Source organism: Opisthocomus hoazin, chromosome 2 (genome assembly GCF_030867145.1).
Source record: "Opisthocomus hoazin isolate bOpiHoa1 chromosome 2, bOpiHoa1.hap1, whole genome shotgun sequence".
Classification (NCBI taxonomy): domain Eukaryota; kingdom Metazoa; phylum Chordata; class Aves; order Opisthocomiformes; family Opisthocomidae; genus Opisthocomus; species Opisthocomus hoazin.
In genome coordinates, this window is record NC_134415.1 from 97,240,539 (window position 1) to 97,258,332 (window position 17,794).

Consider the following 17,794-nt stretch of genomic DNA (forward strand, 5'->3'; position numbering starts at 1 on the left):
TATATTTCAGGTCTATATACAGCACGAGACAGTTTTATTTACAGGGGTAAATCACCAGAGAAAAATAAAAGGTTCATCAGGACTCTAAAGTCTGTGTATATTTAACAAAAAATTGGGACAAAGACAAATAGAGTTTTGAGGCAGAAGAACAAAAAAGGTAAAATGCATGAAGAATATACAAGAGGTAGGAATTTTGTCACAAATAGAGATGAGCAGAAACAAAGCTGACAACTAATAAGGAAAATGGTAAAGAAAATCTTTTCATTTTATGTGGAAAGCAGTAAAACAACAGGTAAAATTGTAAAGAGGGTAAGAAGGATGACAGAAGCTGGAATGAAAAATATGCTTAAATTTTCTGTAAACACAGGAATGATGTAACAGTCACAAAAATTATACAACACAAAATTAAAAGGAACAGAAAAAATAAACACTTTAGGAATGAAATTGAAACAAGACAAAGCTCTGGTGCTGAGCTCTCTTACTCTCTGACCTGGGGAGGAAGTGCATGGCTTACATGGCATGACAAAAATTTTAGGCATACTACATATTTGACATAATTAAGACTTATTTAAAACACCCTAGAACAGACTATCTGCTTAAGTCTAAAGAATACATTAGAACTTCCAATACCATTTCTGCACTATTTGACCAAACACACAAGACATCCAACTTTTCCCTGTATCTTGATTGTGCCTTTATCAAAAGACGACTGTCATATTTCTTCTAGTTAAGAAGGATAATAAAATATGTACTGACATTTTAATTTAAAAAATTAATCAAAAGCTACAGTTATTCCAACAATGGCACAAACATATGACAAAAGCAGATAAACCTCAGTAGGATAATAGGAACAGCAACATCAACAAAATAAATGCCAGTTCTTAAGCAAAAAAATCTCTTGATTCCAAAATGTCTTATTTGCTTCACCTAGCACACCTCACAAAACAGAATCAGTTTATTAGACTATCTGCTTTAACAGAATAGATTTTGAATCTATTGGGTATTATTATTAGTGGTATTTAAAAAATCAGCAAGACTAAAAGGAAAAAAGCTTTTTACATGACTTTAAAGACTCTGACAACTGTTAGCTCACTGAAGAACAAGAGTGTGCATGAACATGTGTGTACAAAATCTATGTCCATGCTATAAATCAAAGTCAGTAACAAAAAATCTGTCATTGCCTGTATTTTACGAGTTTACAGGGAAAGCTAAAAAAAGTGTTAATAAAAAATAAATCAGCTAGAGTTTGTTTAAAGGACGGATAACAAATACTAAAGCAAAATTTAAATATGCTAATTAAATTACATATATGTTTATGCATGCAAGTATATTTAAATGTGTAAAGATGCTAACAGAGTTAATTTACAATTTAATGGATCTGATCCTTTAAAATATGTATAAAGTGTGTAATAAACTTCAATAAATTACCATCGATGTACATAATCAACTTTGATATTGTAATTAATTTTATGATAAATATTATGAAATCCAAACAAATAGGAATAGCTAACGCACAAATAGACACAGAAAAATACAGAATAGAGACAGAAGAAATACAAGGCATATAACTACAAAACTATTTTCTTACAGCTGTCTTAAAACATTCCAGTTGGGACACAATACATACCAATCACCACAGATTACATATGTAGGAAATCTGCATTATACTCACATAGGAGCTACACTACCATCCCTGTTTAGGATTCTCTTCAGTACTTAAATGCTACATTTGCCTTGAGATATATTGGTCCAAAAGCCAAAAAAAAAAAAAAAAGCTTTTCTTTAAGAGGAAGAAACCAAAACTTGAGGTGACAGAACAGCTTCAATGACAAAACTGTATACTGAAAAACATTTTGAGAGACTTATGTGGAGCAAGCAATTTAGCAGCATGCAGGAATTATATCCTGATTTGAGTATACTGGGATGTGGTCCAAACTAATCTAAACTAAAGCAGGTCTGTGTAATAACTTATCTTAACAATCCACAGATGTTAGGCAACCAAACAAATGCTCTGATGAAGGATTACAGTTCTCTAATGTGGCTTCTGGACCTCCACACAATGCATCAGTAAAATGAAGAGGGGTAGACAATTTTACTCTGGCCTGTCACTTCATAACTAATTTCTGTTTACTCTTTTCTGGATGGTGAGCTCTGAGGCACTGCTACAGTAAGTCATTCAAGACATCCAGAGTCTGGTTTTTGTTGTCGGGTTTGATTCTGGTTTATTGCATCCTTGCATAGGTGAATGCACATGAAGCTATTAAAGAGAACCAGTAAAGGGATGCTTCTCATTCAAACGGTGCATGGCTCTGGAAAAATGTGCGTTTTCACAGCATAGCAAAGGGTTCTAGGCTTTACTGCTACAAAACAAAAACAAAGTGGCACATACAGGACTTAGCGAAGGTGGGTCAAGAGTTCCCACACATATTCACGTGGAAACTTAACAGGCTGCGTGAAAACATGCTAGAAGGATCCCATGCTTGCCTTCACATGGAATACGGGGTATTTCATTCACAGAAAAAATATGCCTCAAACTTACTCTTACAGGTACTGTTGAATGTGATCCACAATGAGTAGGAACAGTATTCCTGTACTAACACAACATGAAATTCCAACTTGAAAGAGCCCATAGTAAACAATATATACAACTATACACACAGAGAAAAAGAGCATTTTCAGTTACAAAAATAAGAACACTTCTTCATGATTACATATTTCAGAACTACATTCTAGAATGCAGATAAAGGCTTTTTTCAAATTCAAATTGAGAGCCTTCCAAACATGCCCTGGGAGGCTAGTCACGTTGGGGAGGGGACAAACTTCATACCAAATTTGTGACCCATGCCAGGTGAAACTCAGGCTAAGGTCAGAGCAAGTTCCCAAAATCCTTCACCCAAGGCCGGATTCTGAGGAGACTCCATAAGGAGCACACTCCTTCACACTTCATTACTTTGGAAACGGCAAACCCACAGTTGCACTGACTCCCATGCATCCTGCTGCATCTCTGTACAGCAAATTAGGGAACAAGTGTGCCAACATAGCAGGCCGCAAGCTATTCCTTACTGAACCTTTATGCTACTTGAATTATTTCCCTTCTGCAGGTTGTATACACATCTTTTCAGTTTATTGTTGTTGATAACATTCCTTCCGTCTCCTGTTAAACTACATCTTAAAATGACACCCATACATTTAGTACATTTAACACGCTCAGAAACATTTTTGAGAACTGATGTCAGATAACATGAAATAACCTGCACCTCTGCTAGCATTCTCTGTGCTACTTTAAAGCAAGGTGGCTGCATACAAGCCGTCTCCTGGAGACAAGCCTCGGAGCACCCCAACTACCAAACCACCAGGAAAAATTAATGAGAAAGTGCTGGTGGGCAGAACACCAAGAGCGCGCCAAGTAGCCTTCCACTGGTTTACTACTTAGATATTCTAATGCCTAGGAACAGTCCCAGATCAGGTTTAATTTCCTAGTAAAGAAGTATCCTAAGAGCCTAGGTTCTGCTTTTGCTGAAGCCTCTCCTCAAGATTGAAGGGTTCAAAGGACAGTGCAATTCTCTGCCCTTCTCCCCTCCAAGCAGGCAGGGGACTGGTTTGCCCACACAGATGCTCAAACATACAGGACTCAGCCATTTCAGGACTGCGATAAAAAGCCATTTTAGCACTCCCTGTTCTTCCATTCCTATGCAGAGCAGATTTTCTCCATAACTTAGGTTTTCAGCTTGATATTTTTATCCCAGTTTGGCAAGAAAATTATGTTTATGCTGACAGCTGATTGGTTTCTTCCCCCTTTTCTCCCCACGCCCTCCAACAGTGTTTTAACCCACTGGATAAATGCAGTAAAATTTTGCACAGGCATAGAAGTTTACATGGGATCATATTCTCCCAGGTTTCATGAAATAGGCATTCTATAAAAGCCCTATAAATATTTCATTAGTGCAATCTTTTACTGGCATCACAGAATCTACACAGCAATTCAACCACAAGACCTGTTCATAGGGAATGAGGCCACACCGCTTGTTGCCTTGAAGTCTGCGGTGCATTTACACGTTTGACAGAGCATCAAGGAGGGATGTCTACAAGTCTGCCCTATCAGAATCTTCCACTTGCACTAGAGAGCACACTTCATACTCTTTTCCTCCTTGCCTTTCATAGTTAACTGAGATGTTAATTTTCCAAATCAGATCCTATTGCCCCTCCCTGGAAGTGTTCAAGGTCAGGTTGGATGGAGCTCTGAGCAACCTGGTCTAGTGGAAGATGTCCCTGCTCATGGCAGGGGGGTTGGAACCAGATGATCTTTAAGGTCCCCTCCAACCCAAACAATTCTATGATTCTATGTATATGAATAGGGATGACAGTAAGATGCTTAAATTTCTTCTGTCTACACAGCAATAACTATAGGCATGGCAGGTATTTAAATTTCCATCCAAAGATAATTCACTCACTTTCAAGTAGACACAACCAAATAAAATGAAATCCTGCGCCTATTGATAGATCATTAGAGATAATCAGCATATCCCATCTGGCTGTCACACGCCACTTCAGAGGGCATAAGCCTTCCACAGGAGTCACGACACACTGCCAGCCATATATATATGTCTTATATACCATAGAACATAAAAAAATGGCATCAGTTGCCTACTTCTAGGCAACCGAACACACGGTTCACACATTGATCCTAATCTTATTCCTGGCCTAAGTTTCTAAAGCCACAACTAGAAACTGCCAGTAGAAAGATGCAGAAAAGGTGTAGTGAAGCAATGATTCAAGGAGTTAACATCAAAAGGGTTTTTTCATGCCAGTTTTGTTGACACTGCTGTTAGCAACTGCGTTACTAGTCATTTTAAGATAAAAATAAAACACAAAACTGACTTTCTTCACATGCCCTTCTGCCAAAATCTCTCAGCTACAGCTGCCAGTATTTCAGAAAGCTCCTGACAACTTCCACAAAAATTAAACATTGTCTAGAATAATCCTGCAGCAAAATGAGTGTTAGAATTGATGCATTCAGGCAACTACAAAGTTATCATGCAAAATAATGTCTCTAAAACAGAGCATAGCCACATTCCAATCACTATTGCAATGCACTTCTCTGGCAATGCCTGTGGAGTTCAAGGAAGAAACAAAAATTGCCTGTGGAGAAGACTTTGTCTTTTTCCTAAAAATTCACAATGGCACATTTACATACAATAATTTGAAATATTCTCCCCCTGCAAGTTTTTTTCTAAATCTACTACATGAATAAATTTATTAAAACACACCACTAAAAACATACTATGAAAATTGTACTGCTTGTCTCAGTATCAGCTGTGACCTCCTAGAGCCGGACTATAGATTGGACAAATCTGTGAAACCCTGCACTGAACTTCTTTGCCGCTCTGGTTTCATGTCTACTTTTAACTAAAATGATCAAAATTTACAAACTTACAGTTTAGAGGCAGACAGAAGAGACTATCGTAGCAAGAGAAAGGAAGGGTTAAAAGTCTAAGAGACTTTATCCTGGCTAGCTAAAGATCAAAAAGACTCAGCAAGTATTAATTGTTTGGGCTGATTTGTCTGGGCTTGAGATTTCATTTCTGGAAAAAAAGCAAGCCCTCAAGAAACGTTTATGGAACATCAGGCAGTACAGGCTTTATTTATCCACAGGTCATCATGACGAGGCTTAGACCACTTTTTTTGAAACTCAGCAATCCCAAACATCCCAATGGTTTGATTACTCCACAGGTCCTGTATTGAAGCTTACCTCATTTACATCCATTTTCCATATTGCTACTCTCACTCCTTCCTCACTCATCTTGTCCACACTACCCAGTTTCATCCTTTACTATTTTTACTTCCTCGGCAGTGGAAGAATTCTAAGCCCCAGCAACAATCACAGCTTCAGAAAGCTCTGCTTTGGTTTCACTCTCTCCTCATAGATCAGTTTCTTTCTCAACTTTATTTCTCTTCTCATGGATCATTCTTATATACTCTTCTAACCTTCTTAAAAACAACAGAAACTTTTGTCTAACTATTCAAACATTTGGCTGTCTTGATGAGCCACAGAAGCATGAACTGTACTCCCCTTATTCACTTCATGGTTTCCATAGTTACAGACATGGAACATAGAAATAATTTTTCAAAATGGCAGAAGTCTAACAAAATAAGGTAAATGGCATAAAACAGCTTACAGTCAGGACTGATATAAAATTTTAGTTGTCGTTCAAAAAGCAGGGAGAACTCACCAGAAGCTTTACACTCCATTTATCCAGTTATATATTTACAAATCGTAGTAAAAACATACATATGCTCAGAACAACACTGCCTTTAATAGTGCATGAGTGTGTACATCATTTCTGTGGGAGCTTGCACTACAACATCATTATTTATATTTCTCTACTGTTCTTTTTATATATTGTTTTATATAAACTGTGTCAAAAAATGTCATAGAGAGGAAAGATTTTTTGGTATACAATGGAAAATAATTTATGACAAAAGAAACTGGAAATGTGTTGCTGTAGAGAAGCTGTGAAGAAGGTTAGTCGAAATGGAAACAGTTAAATTGCAGAGTCGATTTCTTATAGTAAAAAAAGGCTCATGGAAAGACAAGTGAGTTGGTCAACTAATTGAGGTCATAGAGGACTTGATGGGCATGAACTAAAGTCTGATTTTGTATTCTCAAACAAAAAAAAATATAGCATTATGGACTCTCTATCCTTGGAGACATTCAAAACCCAGCGGGACACAGCCCTAGCAACCTGATATATTTGGGCCTGCTCTGAGTACGGATTCAGACTAGAGGATCTCCAGAGGCCCCCTCAAACCTCGACAACTCTGTGATTCTCTATTGAATAAAACACTGAGAAATTTAAATATCTTGGCCCTATTGTTCTTCAACTACATTAAGTATTACTATGCTTGCAGTACTTTACTGCTATAAGATCTGTCCCTTTTTTGTCTCACTATCTACGTAGGTTTCTGCCCTAAAACAAACAGTACATAAAATCTGAAAAGTTCTGAGTTGGAGGGGCACCATATTCACACAAGGGTCTATGCCAAGCCCACAGCATATCAACCTCTTTTCTTCCAGGAGCATACAACAGTCTATAAACACAGCTACTTCCTTCAACTATCTGAGAGCTTAAGATTACCACCACCAAATGCTGGTGAAGTGACTGCACGCTTGAAAGCTTCCTATACGAGCTAGTGAGAACCAAGTTTTATATTTATCGTATATATACATGCATCTCCAGAGATTTCAGAGATTAAGTCTCTCTATCCTGTGTTGAAGTAAGGTGCTAACAGCTGACGGTGCTCCCTCTCGATTCAACAGAGATTGTCTGCCTAAAAACCGGTATTTGGGATTCCAAACTTGTGAAATGCATGTCACTGTTGAGTCACTCAGAGGAACGTACCGGCCTTGACAGCCACTAGGAGCACCGGGTCACAAGGAGATCTGTTCTGGACACCTGTCTGCAGGGAGAATTCAAGGGAAAGAACAGGGAGAATTCAAGGGAAAGAACAGAAGATGTTGTTCATCTTCATTCAAGGAGACGAACAACACTCACAGAGACTGCTAAGATCCACAGGAAGGGACAGTGGAGCTGAGACTAACAGAGCTCTGTGCTGACACAGTGCAGAAATCCAGGGGCTATGAGGAAGAGGATGATTACTGGCTGTATCAATATCGATGGAAAGCAACAGAGGATGGCTGGCAGCTCGGGAGTATTCCTAGTGGGAACTCCTCATGAGCTGAATATACAGCAAAGTGACAAGCATGTTAGGACAAAGATTTTTACAGATGACATAACTACCTGCCCAGGGAACACAAGGGAGTGCATGCAGCGCATTCAGGTCTGTCAGTTCAAACAAATGCCCAAAGCCACTCTGGCTGACAGGAGAGAAAGCATATTTTTGACATATTGCAGGATAATATCATTGCAGTGGTCTCTGCTGTGCAGCTTGACAGAGACCTCCACTGACCACTTTGACTTATCATCTTTCCACTCACAGGGGACTGCACTGGATGACTATCAGGTCTGCTTAATCCAGAATTTCCCTCTTTTCCCCATCAACTCCTATGCTGGGAAGTTCTGGCTGCTGAGTTTTGCTTAGGTCCCTCCACACCCCCAAATCCATACAAAGCCTAGAATAAGGCTGCCAGAGCCTTACAACCAGACTGAGATTAAGCCCCTAATTTGCAAGTGATTCAATGAGGGAGAAGGTGGCACCAAAGGTATGCTTCCTCCTGCACAGCCTGGACACACCACTGCTGACAGGGATGGCCTGATCTGTTCCAGATACTTTTTGATATCACATACAGATACAATACCAAACACAATCCAGATAAACCTGGAAATGTAAGCTTGAATAAATCAAATCATGGCAAACCTCTACCTGTTTGATCCTTCATGATTTAACTTTTTTTAAGCAAGCAAAAGCAAACATTTTCAGTGAAAGAGTAAAATTCATGTTGTATGATTGGACATTATTTTCATATTTATTAATATTTAGTTTTCAGAATAAAAAAATTCACCATGGTGGAAATATACCTAAACTTTTCACACTTGGGGGATTTTTAGTATCATACAGTACCTACTCATAAATGAGTGTTTTGCAACAGTTCGTACTGCCCAGTAAGGGTTTTGACAAAGCACAAGGCAGGATTAGGCCCTACACATAATATACGTATTCACAATTCACAGTCTATCCCAGACCCACCCTTCAGTTTGTAGCTTTCTTCACACAATTAAAAATATTTCAACTTTACTTTTCATTATGCTCGTAAATGCATGGAATGCTTATAATTACAGAAGGCATCATCTTCCCATTTTGATATGTCACTACAACTCCTTAAATGTTTGTAACAGCTGTTTTTAAAACAAACACTTTCTTTCTGCAACATTCTGCCTTACACACATCAGCAAGGTGACCTCTTCTGGAAAAGCTATCAGACTATCTTGAGAAACAACAACATACCCTACGAGTTGGCTCAACGTCTTATTTGCAGTTACTCCCTTACGGCAAGGAAGACAATGTTTTTTGGCTTTTTGGGTTTTTTTCACATTTCATCTTTGTTGATCCTACCTTCTGGGATGTCCATGGTCCTTTCTCTTAATTCTCCCACCTCTCGCTCCACGTGCAGAGTCTGAGGCTAAGTTGGTTAAATCTGTGCTATCTGTGCTACCAAGCTCGAGCACAAAGGAATCTCAGTAAATCTGGGATGGAAGATTTGAGGAAGGGGAAGAGAGAATATCAGTGTTCTACAATAAATTTGAGTGGATATCTAAGATTTAAAAAAAAACTGGGGAAACAATGTAATTTTGGTAAGGAAAATTGTAGATTTTGGGGAAAATAAAGACTACGGGGTGACTGAGAAGGGGAGAAACAACTGAGTTTCAATACAGATTTAACAGATAAGGAAAAGGAAAACTGGGCAGGAAAATGCAGTAGGAGTTTTGTGCCAGTATAAGAACATTTTAAATTTTTTAACTGATCTAAGCACTGCACAGGCAATTCATAGACCATCCCCAGTATGAATTTCAGAATTTTACTGTCCTGAATTTACAATACTACTGGCAGACCACACAGAGAAAGAGGACAGTTTCAATGAAGTAATAAGATGTAAAGCAGAGCAAAACATTACAGCTGGGAAACTCAAACAATAATGATATTTCATTATCCGATGAAGCTACTGTTACAAAAACAGGTTCAAAAACTGAGATCAGAACTTTGCTAGATGATGAGACAATCATTCTGATCTTCTGCACTTACCTGTACTCACAGATATCTAATGAGGCTCTGTATTTCCTACACAAATAAAAGGCATATAGCGCAGTGATGACTTAAGGGTATGGGGGGAAGAGGCAACAGTTAAGGATATCGTGCCCCTTTAGTCTCAGAAATAGAGGAATGCGTACTCCATGGTGGTACAAATATAGGGACCATAAGTCTTCAGTCCACATTTATTACATTGGTGAAGACTTTCTGTGCTCACTTGTACAGTCTGTTCAACATAAGCAAGCAATCTTTTTTAGCCAGGTAACTGATTTGCATGTTGCAGGTTTCTGTGTGTATCAGGAGCGAAAAGAAATTTAATGGCCTGCTAGATCCATCTTAAATACTTGCTCCCCCAGCAATTCCATCTTTTATAGAGCAAAGAGAACCATGTCAGCAACTAAGGGGAGAACTTCCTTATTTCCTGCTCGGTCGAAGGTAGCCTTCCCATAGCAACAGCTTCCAGAGCTGGTGGGTTCCCTTTACTGTTGCCTAAATTTGGATCACCTTTCCTGCATACAGATGTTAGCTGTATTTAATGCTCAATATTCAGCCACATATGAAGTAGCTGAACACTAAACATAACCACAAGGTTTGCAGGATGCCGAAATATTTCTGATCACATGGTACATCGGGAAAAAAATAACTCTCAGATACATCAGCCTTTTGTTGAGTCCAAAAAGCTTGACCACCTTTTGAACTGAAAAGATCATTTTGACCAACCCATCTTATAATCTTTCTGTGCACAGTACTGTTCTTCTCAGTTGTGATTTGATCCCTGCATGTTCTCATGAATCCATCTTCGAACTTTTTTTTTTTAATTCAGATTACATAATATAGCCACCAGAATCATCCCAGTCAAACAAATCAACTTCGGTTATTTAAATCCAAAAAAGACATAATAGGCAAATCAGACAATTCCACTCTCATCCATAGCCACAGGAGTTTACGAAAGGTTTTCTGTAAGATTATTTCAGTAATATCTGCTGCTTCTAGAATGTGAGTTTAATAATTTATTTGTATTTCTTTCTAGTTTATAATTAATTTTAACTCTATACTGAAATACTTTAATCAGGTCAGTAGACTACGTATTAATAACATTAGCACTGTTCTACTCTGGTTGTCTCTAAGTTTTAGATGATTATACTAAAACCAGCGATTTATCCCAGCTTAAATACAACTGGCTTGCTGGAGGTCAGACTCCTCTGGCCCTGTCATCTTTAATAAAGTTCTCTTAACCACTTCAGCTCTTTATTGTCTCTAGACAAAAGACCACAGGGTAAGAGGGAAGACTTGTGGGATGAGGTGGTCATGAAGAAAGAATGTCCAAGAGGACATGGACAAACAGGTAGAAAGGTTAAAAGTAGGGTGAAGAGAAAAATTTGAGGCAATAGCAAGTGGAAGAGATTTCAGAGAGAGGCAATATGGAGAAAGCAGGACAAATGTCAGGAATTAAGAGGAAACAAGTGTGCTGAAAATTGGGTTGTCTTGTCACATATCAAAGGTTGTTGCATTTGGAACAGAGATGATGCACAGGCAAATAAAACTTACTTCAGAGGAAACTACTTCCTTTCCTCGGTTTGGGTTTTTTTCTTTGGGTTTGAGATTTTTTCTTCAGGTTTGGGCTTTTCTCTTCAGAAAAGAAAGGCAGCATTTGGAGATTCAGAGTTATCGTTCTCTTTTAAGAAAAATGCTTTTTGGCAAGCTTTACATCTCTTCGGGCAAAATCAGCATAAGACATTAACAAGCCCCCACACACACATGTGCACTATGACAAACCACCTAAAAAATGAGCTTACTAGGACTCTTCGTACACAGCAGAAAACAGTGGCAGATTGAATGTGAGACACTAAAGCTCTAAATGGAAACAGAGCATGTCCAGTAGCTTTTGTAACAATCATATGGCACTGCAATCTTTTATTTGCAAATCCTTCACCTTTTTTTGTTCTGCCTATTTTAAGGAAACAAAAACTATTCTGAACTTTACCATTCAACCACCAGAAGAAACTTTTTTTTTCCCCTGAACTCTGGTGCCAGAGTATTTCTAGCCTTATAAGCATTTGTTGCTTGCAGAATATGGCAGAACTGAAAAATTTAAGAACCCCACTGAACGTCATGCTCTGCATAAGTCAGACTATAGCACCAAGTTTTCTGTATGACTTTAATGGCTGTCTTTCCAATTAAAGCAAAGCAGAAGTGACTCTTCAGTTTCTAAATCTACATATGTTTACTTACCCTCCATAAGAAATATTACCATATATAGGGATTTAAGCATTTTGTTTGAAAAGGTTGCTCAGACTATGCCATGCCACTTGGTTTGCAAGCACAAGGAACTTTTCTTTTTGAAATACTTACGGTATTTGCCATACTTCGTCACCCCAAAGAGTTTACAAGACAGAAGCCTAAAAGCTGCTGTATACTACGTTACTCTCTTTCCTTGCTGTTTGAAGCACAGGAATCATAAGTTCTTTGCACTTGTTTAATACTATACTGTGTGACATTTAAATTGGAAAAGGAAATTACTGGGCAGCTAGTTAGCCATCCAGAAAGCTATCAGACATAAAGAAAGAAAAAAGATTGAAACTACATACCTTTCAGCTATTCAGCAAGATAAACTGCTAAGAAATAGTAATTAAGGTTAAAATATATGCTGGGCAGGTTATATACTTAAAAGGACAGAAAAATAAAACCAATAGAAGCAAGGAGGAAAAGGTGATTTCTCAGCCCATAAACATTATAGTATCTGCATTTATAACATAGATGTGGCCAAAAAGTAGAGTTCTTAGTTGCCTACGAGCAGCTCTAAAATAAAACACTAAAACTGCTATTGATTTGATAGCAGATTGCTGTCAAACAAATTGAAGGCCTTAGCCAAGTGAAACGGTAGGCAGCACAATATGAGACGTGAGTTTTGAGAAAACAGCCAACTTACGAGCATTCTAATGTGTTGCACACCAGGAAGACCTTCTTGCCATAATTTAGCACTTCCAAAGGAGCGGCTTTTAAAAGCAAACATTAAAACAGGTAAACCCCAAAGCTGATCCTTCTGGGGCTAAAATTGAAAGATAGTCATTTTATGTTGATGGTAGTTTAGAATTAGCTCTGTGATCATCATTTAACTCATTTTCATCCACTTGGTGCATAAAAAGTTGCTTTTGTATGATTCTAGTTTATTACACAAGGTATAAAGTAACAGTGGGATGCTAAGTGCAGCATTCTTATCTGTATTATTATTTAATTATAAATTAGCTTATAATAGATATAAAGCCTGTAAGTAACACTGCCTTGAAAATTGCCATCATATAGTTTCAAAATTTGCAGGTAATCAGAAAATAGTCAAAAGCAGAGAACAAAATGAAAAATGAAAGCAACCGAATACGGATGTTGACAACGTGTGTGCCACCAACCGTGTAAAGCATCTTCTACCCTTAAAAAAGGGGAGAAAAAAGAAAAGAAAAACCTTCCAAAGTAAAGTTTCAAACATCTGCATGCTTTACACTGAAAACAAGGTGTTGCTTCATGCATGAAATCAAAGGATTAAATCCAGTCAGTTCACTGAAGTGAGCACTAACTAAAGATATTTATGGTCAAAGAAACGGCATTAAGCAGAACACAGTGAGCTGATCCCGTGTCAGCTGGTGTAACAAAAAGTGGCTAAGAAAGCAAGAGAAGACAGTATGAAGACTAAGAAGGGCAGGCTATACAGGCCAGCCTCCCTCAGGTTGCAGTAGCATGGCCAGGGAGATGGCTGACCATGCCCAGGCTGCAGGGCAGTGAGGAAAAAAAGTGTGAGGAACAGGACTGCGAGCACCGAAGTGAGAGAAGGAGGGGAGGAGGTACTCCAGGCACCCGAGCAGAGATTCCCCTGCAGCCTGTGGAGGACACTGTGTTGGAGCAGGTTTTCCCGAGAGGAACTGCGGCCCCTGGAGAATCCATACAGAAGCAGATTTTTCTCCTGAAGGTCTGCAGCCCACAGAGGACCGCAGCCTGGAGCAGGGGAAGAGCATGAGGAGGAGAGGAGCTATTATGGACTGACCACAAATCCCACCACCCCGCTGGGAGGGATGCGGCAGAAGAGTCAGGAATGGAGGATAGAAGTTGAGCCTGGGAAGAAGTGAGGGGCTGGGAGGCATTTCAGCTTCTATCTTTGTTTCTCACCATCCAGTTCTACTTTCGTTGGCAATAAATTCATCTTCCCCAAGCTGAGCCTATTTTGCCCATGATGGTAACCGGTGAATCAATTTCCTTTTTTTATGACAACTCATGAGCTTTTCCATCTTGTTTTCTCCCGCTGCCTTGTTGAGGCGTCTAGCAGCCAACCAAGTTCAGCCCACCACAGAAGCTTCTCTAGCAAGATCTTGAAAATGAAGAAAAGCAGCTGACTGGTATAAATGATTTCTTTATGAAACAAAATGCATTACATTTTACAAATGACTGGAAGCCCATCTATGCTCTTTGATCCTCATATTCTTTTTCTCCCATTGAAGACTATCTGGACGCACTTCAAATGCAGCTTGGATGGTTTTAACAGCCTCCTTCATCAAACTTAACTCAGTCACGAACTTCCATATCTAGGGACTTTGGAAACAAGTTGCTTCTCATGTAATCATGGTTGCTGAAGTATTTATTTCTATTTATCTTTGGGTCTCACTAACAGAGCACCAGATCTGTCAAGCTTTCAGCTTTCTTCCCAATGGATGACTTGGGAATTTAGGCAGGGAGTCTGGAGAGAACTGTACCTAACAGTTTGTAACAGATACTAAGACTCCACAAAGCTTTTCCTACAGTAACTTTTAATAGTACATATCTCTGGCATTACAGAAAGAGCATGGTTTCTGAGAAACACCTAATATACAAGTTAAGCTTGCCTACACCTTCTGCAGTTTTAAGCATGAGGCTTGCTTCTTAAGTTTTGACTTGGGAGAAACAGCCTGAATGGCTCACAGCACCTCGCTTTTGTCTCCCAAATCTGTCAGTCAGCCTTTTTCTACAAAAAAAAAAGCAGATTCTCCTAAATCAACCAGATCACCTTGGGTTTTCTCCAGTCACGATCTCAAGAAGGCTAAAACATTCTAGCCTAGATTAAGCTAGTTAAGTAAACGCTTCCCTTAGCTGACCACTGATCTTTATGAAGCTGAATACTCATAAGCAGTTGAACTATGCCATTCTCATTACATGAAGATTGTGTATAGCAACTTTACAACAAGAGATTTTGAGTGTCTAAGTCCATAGAATTAAAAAACATTTGGTCTTCATAGGTCTGAGTGATACTCAAGAAATGGAAAAAGAATTTTCTAACACTAATAACTTATATCAAATAAAATATTGAAAATTGAACTGCGGGTTAGTACAATTTTCAGTAACATACAACATTTTCTTGTCAGTGCTTGTCTTTAATGTGGGTATTCGCAACTTTCCACACACCACAGACTGCATAAGACTATAGCTACCCTCTTTGAAGAAGGTCGATTTCTGTAGGAGACAAAAGGCTAAAAGAAATCTGCTGCTGTATGAATTGTAAGGTTGCCTGTAAGGGATAGAAGGCGTATGTTTGTACAGAAGATTCAGACCAAGCGTGTAGAGTTTCATTTGAGATGTCTAAATATAGGTTCTTAAATGTATCCACAAATCATCACTGCTGTCTGATTTCCTACTGTAACTAACGAAAATCTACAATAGGTTTCCACTGGCTCAACAATGCCATTCAGTTTTACCTGCAATACCCTAACATTTCCGAACGGCAAGTATGGAGCTGTTGTTAGGTAAGACATGGGAATTACCTGCGAGCCACCCTCATCTGGGGTAGCTGCTGGAAGCTGCAGTAAAACTCTGCAGTCCCTAGGCAGATGAAGGGAGAGCCGTGGATGTTGTCTACCTAGACTTCAGCAAGGCTTTCGACACAGTCTCTCATAACATCCTCCTAGGGAAGCTGAGGAAGTGTGGGCTGGATGAGTGGTCGGTGAAGTGGATTGAGAACTGGCTGAATGGCAGAACTCAGAGGGTTGTCATCAGCGGTGCCGAGTCAAGTTGGAGGCAGGTAACTAGTGGTGTCCCCCAGGGGTCAGTACTGGGCCCAGTCTTGTTTAACTTCATCAATGACCTGGATGAAGAGTTAGAATGTACGCTCAGCAAGTTTGCTGATGACACCAAACTGGGAGGTGTGCTGCCATTCAGCAAGACCAGGACAGGCTAGAAAGTTGGGCAGAGAGGAACCTGATGAGGTTCAGCAAGGGCAAATGCAGGATCCTGTACCTGGGGAGGAACAACCTCATGTATCAGTACAGGCTTGGGGTGGACCTGCTGGAGAGCAGCTCTGCGGAGAGGGACCTGGGCGTCCTGGTGGATGACAGGTTAACCATGAGCCAGCAGTGTGCCCTGGCTGCCAAGAAAGATCATGGGATCCCGGGATGCATTAAGAGGAGTGTGGCCAGTAGGTCAAGGGAGGTTCTCCTTCCCCTCTACACTGCCCTAGTGAGGCCCCATCTGGAGTACTCTGTCCAGTTCTGGGCTCCCCACCTCAAGAAAAATGAGGACCTACTGGAGGGAGTCCAGCGGAGGGCTACGAGGATGGTGAGGGGACTGGAGCATCTCTCCTACGAGGAAAGGCTGAGGGAGCTGGGCTTGTTTAGCCTGAAGAAGAGAAGGCTGTGAGGGGACCTAATATATGCTTACAAATATCTGAAGGGTGGGTGTCAGGAGGATGGGGCCAAGCTCTTTTCAGTGGTGCCCAGTGACAGGACAAGGGGCAATGGGCACTATCTGAAGCACAGGAAGTTCCGTCTGAACATGAGGAAGAACTTCTTCCCTCTGAGGGTGATAGAGCACTGGAACAGGCTGCCCAGAGAGGTTGTGGAGTCTCCTTCTCTGGAGATATTCAAGACCCGCCTGGACAAGGTCCTGTGCAGCCTGCTGTAGGTGACCCTGCTTCGGCAGAAGGGTTGGACTAGATGACCCACAGAGGTCCCTTCCAACCCCTACCATTCTGTGATTCTGTGATATGATACTAGATGACTAGGGGTTCTACTTCCCGAAACAGGCACTACAGTTGAGAAAGATTCAGAGCAGAGTTAGTTTAGTTCAGAGCATGCTGAATCATTCTGAGACACACTGATCTCCTCCAGTAAGTACAATGAAAGCATAAACACAATACACGCATAATGTAGGGGTTTTCATCTGGAATGGATTCATACTCAGTCTGACAGGTAAATATATTGATTTAATCTCTACTGGACACCTCACCAGCCTCCTCTTTAATAGTCTATAGAAGTGACCAAGAGGGCAGCTCCTCTAATGTGCACAGTAGGCTCTACTAAACATTCACTTGCTGGTTGATCAGAAAAACATACACTTAAGCATATACAGCAAAGGGGTGTAATCTGCAATACAGGATATTCATAGATATGCAAAAGTAAGGTGTGGAATGCACAGCGGCAAAAACCAGAATACAGGAAAAGCACGGGGATGAAATCTTCCTTCATTTAATTCCCTGCTCCACCTTGTTGCTTCTCCTGCTGCATTGCTCTTACATGGGCAAAATGTCTCTGCAGTCTCTTTAACACAAAGTCAGATCAATCACTGAAATAGGCTACGAAAGCAGACTTCTCTACAGCTATAAGGACTAATCCAAGTTATCCTGGATGGTAAAGCTGTCAGGCTCACAAAGGTCTTGAGAGCAGTTTGCTGGATGGACCTTCAACTGCCCTCTCTGCATTTGTGGAAGCTATATGGCCAGAGAGAAAAAGTTACAGAACAGAAAAATTAACTTTGCCAATGCATGCATAGGTAAGTACTAGAATACATGAGTTTTGATCACTTAAAACATGTTGCAGAGGTGCAAGTTACACTATCATTAAGAGCATCCCAGCAACACACAAAAAATTCCTCCAATCATGACAATACAACCATCATGTACACGCCCATCTATTTATAGTGTCCCAGCAACATCTGCTCCTCTCTACAATTAACCTGTACTTCTCAGTAATACTCAACTTTTTACAATGTAATATCCCAAATCATTTTTACAAAACTCACC

General features: G+C 39.9%; 1 protein-coding gene across 37 annotated transcripts in view; it reads right to left on the reverse strand.

Annotated features, from left to right (window-relative positions):
• Positions 1-17,794, reverse strand: part of RIMS1 (regulating synaptic membrane exocytosis 1) — a 355,813-nt gene that overhangs the window by 192,980 nt on the left and 145,039 nt on the right. For 2 of the 37 annotated variants that reach the window (XM_075414554.1, XM_075414530.1), the window contains one exon: positions 2,540-2,593. The exons of the other annotated variants lie outside the window; for them this stretch is intronic. In XM_075414554.1, the coding sequence (XP_075270669.1) occupies positions 2,540-2,593 (54 nt within the window). Of the gene's footprint in view, positions 1-2,539; positions 2,594-17,794 lie in introns of those variants that run through there. 37 annotated transcript variants of the gene reach the window in all.